At 60.2% G+C, this 5385-nt stretch overlaps 1 protein-coding gene across 1 annotated transcript; it reads right to left on the reverse strand.

The window, feature by feature from the left end:
- Window positions 1-371: 371 nt before the first annotated feature.
- On the reverse strand, window positions 372-3982 carry LOC140193644 (syntaxin-3-like; the record flags this gene model as incomplete). Its single annotated transcript, XM_072250805.1, has 5 exons — window positions 372-1201; window positions 2004-2092; window positions 2291-2401; window positions 2600-2710; window positions 3818-3982. Coding segments are annotated over 4 exons (471 nt in total), but the record flags the coding sequence as incomplete, so codon positions are not given.
- Between the last annotated feature and the right edge of the window lie 1403 nt (window positions 3983-5385).

Consider the following 5385-nt stretch of genomic DNA (forward strand, 5'->3'; position numbering starts at 1 on the left):
CTCTGGTCCTAGACTCCCCCACTACAGGAAACATCCTCTCCACATCCACTCTATCTGTGTCCTCTGGTCCTAGACTCCCCCACTACAGGAAACATCCTCTCCACATCCACTCTATCTGTGTCCTCTGGTCCTAGACTCCCCCACTACAGGAAACATCCTCTCCACATCCACTCTATCTGTGTCCTCTGGTCCGAGACTCCCCCACTACAGGAAACATCCTCTCCACATCCACTCTATCTGTGTCCTCTGGTCCGAGACTCCCCCACTACAGGAAACATCCTCTCCACATCCACTCTATCTGTGTCCTCTGGTCCTAGACTCCCCCACTACAGGAAACATCCTCTCCACATCCACTCTATCTGTGTCCTCTGGTCCTAGACTCCCCCACTACAGGAAACATCCTCTCCACATCCACTCTATCTGTGTCCTCTGGTCCGAGACTCCCCCACTACAGGAAACATCCTCTCCACATCCACTCTATCTGTGTCCTCTGGTCCTAGACTCCCCCACTACAGGAAACATCCTCTCCACATCCACTCTATCTGTATCCTCTGGTCCGAGACTCCCCCACTACAGGAAACATCCTCTCCACATCCACTCTATCTGTGTCCTCTCGTCCTAGACTCCCCCACTACAGGAAACATCCTCTCCACATCCACTCTATCTGTGTCCTCTGATAGGTTTCAATTGGGCCACCTTTCATTACCTCTCTCTCTCTCACACACACACACCTCTCTCTCTCACACACATCTCTCTCTCTCACACACACACACACCTCTCTCTCTCACAGACACACACACACACACACACACACACAACAAAGTGTTCCTTCACACACTCATTCCGACAGTGTTGGCTCAGCTCGTTCCTCGCTCCCATCCAGATCTCACCCGTGACCCCCTCTCCAACCCCCACCTCCCAGACCTCATGCCACTTCTGCGAACGAAGAAGCTGAGATTCCTCACTGAAGTCATCGAGCCCGATATCCCCCACTCCCCGCCCCCCCCCCCGGCATCGAGGGAGGCAGGAGGAAGGGTCAGACCAACGTCCGAAACCCACCAACACACCACCCCGCCACCCCCCCGACCCGGAGTACGTCCACACGATGGCTGGTGCTCCCGAAATCCAACAAGGTAGGATGCCGAGACGGAGAAGGAGAGGCAAGGGGAGGTCGTCCACTACGGGTGAGAGGAGGAGTCTGCTGCAGGGAACAGGCAAAAGGGAGAGAGACAAAATGGAGGCAAGCGTGACTCAAAATGGCCGCCCGTCGCCCGATGTTCCCCGTCACCCAAACCCCTGGCGAGCAGAGCGGGCCGGAGCCGAGGAGGAGGAGGAGGGAGGTAGGGTCACGGTGAGGGGGTGGGGGCAGCAAAGAGGGATCTTCCGGGAGAGGGGAGGGGTGCGTGATTCAAAATGGCCACCGTCGCCCAACGTCCCCGTCAACGGGACCTGCGGAAAGCGGACACAGCAGGCGCTGAGGAGGAGGTGGGGTCCACCGGGGGGGGGGGGAGAAAGGGAGACGGGGGGGTGGGGGTGGTGAGTCGCACAAACCGGAGGCCAGCTCGATCCAAAAATGGCCGCCCATCCGCCACCCCTCACGGCAACCCAAAGGCAGTGGCGAACGGCGCACCGAGCGAGCGGGAAGCAGGGCGGAGGGGGCAGAGGGGGAAGGGAGGCCGAGGGGGCAGGGTTCTACTGAGGGGGGGTGGTGTGGCGGGCACACAGAAAATGGTGGCGGGCGCGATTCAAAATGGCCGCCCGCCGGCCAATTGTCCTGTCAGCGGCACCGGGAGAAAACGGGAGGGAGGGAGCAGAGGTAAGAGGGGCGGAGGGGAGGAGGTGGTGCGGGTGGAGGCTCCTGGGGGCAGTTGGGGAGGGTTGGGTTGGGGTTGTGGAGGCACTCAAAATGGCCGCCCGTCAGCCAATGTCCCCACCGCAATAATCCGCCAGGGGGGAGGGAGGAGGTGGGGAGGGAGAGCAGGAAGGGAGGGGAGGCTACTCACACCAACTACGAGAGTCCGACAGACAGGCCGATAATGAGTCCGATTATCGCCAAGACAACCAGCAAAACTACCACGATGATGATCATTTTCTGGGGAAGACCATAGCACAGTCACACCAGCACGCCCCTCGCCGTCGCGCCGAGGCAAAGCGAGGCGATGATGATCATTTTCTGGGGAAGACCATAGCACAGTCACACCAGCACGCCCCTCGCCGTCGCGCCGAGGCAAAGCGAGGCGGGGCGAGGGGTGCGGAGTTTCGGGGCCCGGGGAGGTCGGGCGTCCTATACCCTGCGGGCTTCACTCTGATACTTGACGGCCTTCTTGGTGTCGGCCACGGCCCTCTCCACGAAGCCCACCGACTGGTCCATATTGCTCTCGATGCGGTCGATGATCCCCCCCTGGGGCGGGCGGGGGGACGCGGGAGAGTCAGGAGGGCCGGGGTGTCCGGGGTGGGGGGCGGTCGCGGGAGAGAAAGAGGCACAGAGGGGGTGCGGGAGAGAAGAGCGGGACGGAGGGAAGGAGAGAGAGAGAGACAGAGTGGGGGGGGAGGGAGAGATATGGAGGGAGGGAGGGAGAGAGATATGGAGAGAGGTTACCTTGCGTGCCTGGCTCTGATATTTCACAGCCTTTTTGGTCTCCGCTTTTGCCATCTCCACGTGGTCAGTGGCCTTTAAGACGTTGACCTCGATGTTGTTCACAATCTCGCCCTGGGGGGCCGGACCGGGGGTGGAAGGGGGAACGAGGGAGGGGGCAAAAGAGAGTAGACAGAGTCAGTATTCATCCGTCCTCACCCTCCCTCGGTCCCCTCTCCCCACTGTCTCTCTCTCCATCTAACCCCCTCTCCCTCCCTCCATCTCTCCTCTCTCTCTCTCTGTCTATCACCCTCTCCCCTCCTTCCATCTCTTCTCTCTCTCTCTCCATCTATCCCCCTCTCCCCTCCCTCCATCTCTCCTCTCTCTCTCTCCGTATATCACCCTCTCCCCTCCTTCCATCTCTTCTCTCTCTCTCTCTCTCTCTCTCCATCTATCCCCCTCTCCCCTCCCTCCATCTCTCCTCTGTCTCTCTCTCAATCTCTCCTCTCTCTCTCTCTGTCTATCCCCCTCTCCTCTCCCTCCATCTCTCCTCTCTCTCTCCATCTATCCCCCTCTCCCCTCCCTCCCTCTCCTCTCTCTTTCTGTCTATACCCCTCTCCTCTCCCTCCATCTCTCCTCTCTCTCTCTCCATCTATCCCCCTCTCCCCTCCCTCCATCTCTTCTCTTTCTATCTAACCCCTCTCCTCTCCATCTCTCCTCTCACTGTCTATCCCCCCTCCCCTCCCTCCATCTCTCCTCTCTCTCTCCATCTATCCCCCTCTCCCCTCCCTCCATCTCTCCTCTCTCTCTCCATCTATCCCCGTCTTCCCTCCCTCCATCTCTCCTCTCTCTCTCTCCATCCCCCTCTCCCCTCCCTCCATCTCTCCTCTCTCTCTCCGTCTATCCCCGTCCTCTCCCTCCATCTCTCCTCTCCCTCCTCTGTCCCTCCCTCCCCTCCGCTCCGCCCGGTCTCCCCTCCCTCCCTTACCTGCCGAGGATCTCTCCTCCGCCAGGGCAGCGTGTGAAAAAGGCAGACAGGGTTTTGAGCGTTTCGCGACCCTCGACCTCTGACCCCCCCTCCCCGCCCGCCCGCTCCCTCGGCTGGAGGGATCGCACCCTCGAGCCGCAGCCTGGCCGGTGGCGAGCGGCGTTGCTCGAGCCTCTCTCCCGCCCAGCGGTGGGCAGCGGAACGGGCCGGGGTGTTACTCGACCCACGACCCCGACCCCCGCGGGCGGCCCTACCTGGTTCTCCACCAGCATGGCGATGTCGGTGAACATGTCGTGCAGCTCGCGGATGCTGGACTCCAGCCGCACGATGTCCCGGTGACGCGACTCGATCTCGCTCAGCGCCTGCTTCGAGATCTGCGACTCGATGATCTGCAGGGTGGCCGGTGTCGAGAACGGAGAGAAAGAGAGGCAGGTGAGAGAGAGAGAGTGGAGAGAGAGTGGAGAGAGAGGGTAGAAAGAGTAAAGAGAGGGAAGAGAGAGGGTAGAGAGAGGGGAGAGAGAGGGTAGAAAGAGTAGAGAGAGGGTAGAAAGAGTAGAGAGAGGGTAGAGAGAGGGTAGAGAGAGAGGGTAGAGAGGGGAGAGAGAGGGGAGAGAGAGGGGAGAGAGAGGGGAGAGAGAGGGGAGAGAGAGGGGAGAGAGAGAGGGGAGAGAGAGGGGAGAGAGAGGGGAGAGAGAGGGGAGAGAGAGGGGAGAGAGAGAGGGGAGAGAGAGGGGAGAGAGAGAGGGGAGAGAGAGGGGAGAGAGAGAGGGGAGAGAGAGAGGGGAGAGAGAGAGGGGAGAGAGAGGGGAGAGAGAGGGGAGAGAGAGGGGAGAGAGAGGGGAGAGAGAGGGGAGAGAGAGGGGAGAGAGAGGGTAGAAAGAGTAAAGAGAGGGAAGAGAGAGGGTAGAGAGAGGTAGAGAGAGGGGAGAGAGAGGGTAGAAAGAGTAGAGAGAGGGTAGAAAGAGTAGAGAGAGGGTAGAGAGAGAGGGTAGAGAGAGAGGGTAGAGAGAGAGGGTAGAGAGAGAGGGTAGAGAGAGAGGGTAGAGAGGGGAGAGAGAGGGGAGAGAGAGGGGAGAGAGAGGGGAGAGAGAGGGGAGAGAGGGGAGAGAGGGGAGAGAGAGGGGAGAGGGAGTGGAGAGGGAGTGGAGAGGGAGTGGAGAGGGGGTGGAGAGGGGGTGGAGAGAGAGGGTAGAAAGAGTAGAGAGAGGGTAGAGAGTGGGTAGAGAGAAGGTAGAGAGAGTAGAGAGGGAGTGGAGAGAGAGTAAAGAGAGGGTACAGAGAGTGGGGAGAGGGAGTGGGGAGAGGGAGTGGGGAGAGGGAGTGGGGAGAGGGAGTGGAGAGAGAGGGGAGAGAGAGGGGAGAGAGAGGGGAGAGAGAGGGGAGAGAGAGGGGAGAGAGAGAGGGGAGAGAGAGAGGGGAGAGAGAGGGGAGAGAGAGGGGAGAGAGAGGGGAGAAAGAGTAGAGAGAGGGTAGAGAGAGAGGGTAGAGAGAGAGGGTAGAGAGGGGACAGAGAGGGGAGAGAGAGGGGAGAGAGAGGGGAGAGAGAGGGGAGAGAGAGGGGAGAGAGAGGGGAGAAAGAGTAGAGAGAGGGTAGAGAGTGGGTAGAGAGAAGGTAGAGAGAGTAGAGAGGGAGTGGAGAGAGAGTAAAGAGAGGGTACAGAGAGTGGGGAGAGGGAGTAGGGAGAGGGAGTGGGGAGAGGGAGTGGGGAGAGGGAGTGGAGAGAGAGAGGGGAGAGAGAGGGGAGAGAGAGGGGAGAGAGAGGGGAGAGAGAGGGGAGAGAGAGAGGGGAGAGAGAGAGGGGAGAGAGAGAGGGGAGAGAGA

This window comes from Mobula birostris, unplaced genomic scaffold (assembly GCF_030028105.1).
Source record: "Mobula birostris isolate sMobBir1 unplaced genomic scaffold, sMobBir1.hap1 scaffold_666, whole genome shotgun sequence".
Classification (NCBI taxonomy): Eukaryota; Metazoa; Chordata; class Chondrichthyes; order Myliobatiformes; family Myliobatidae; genus Mobula; species Mobula birostris.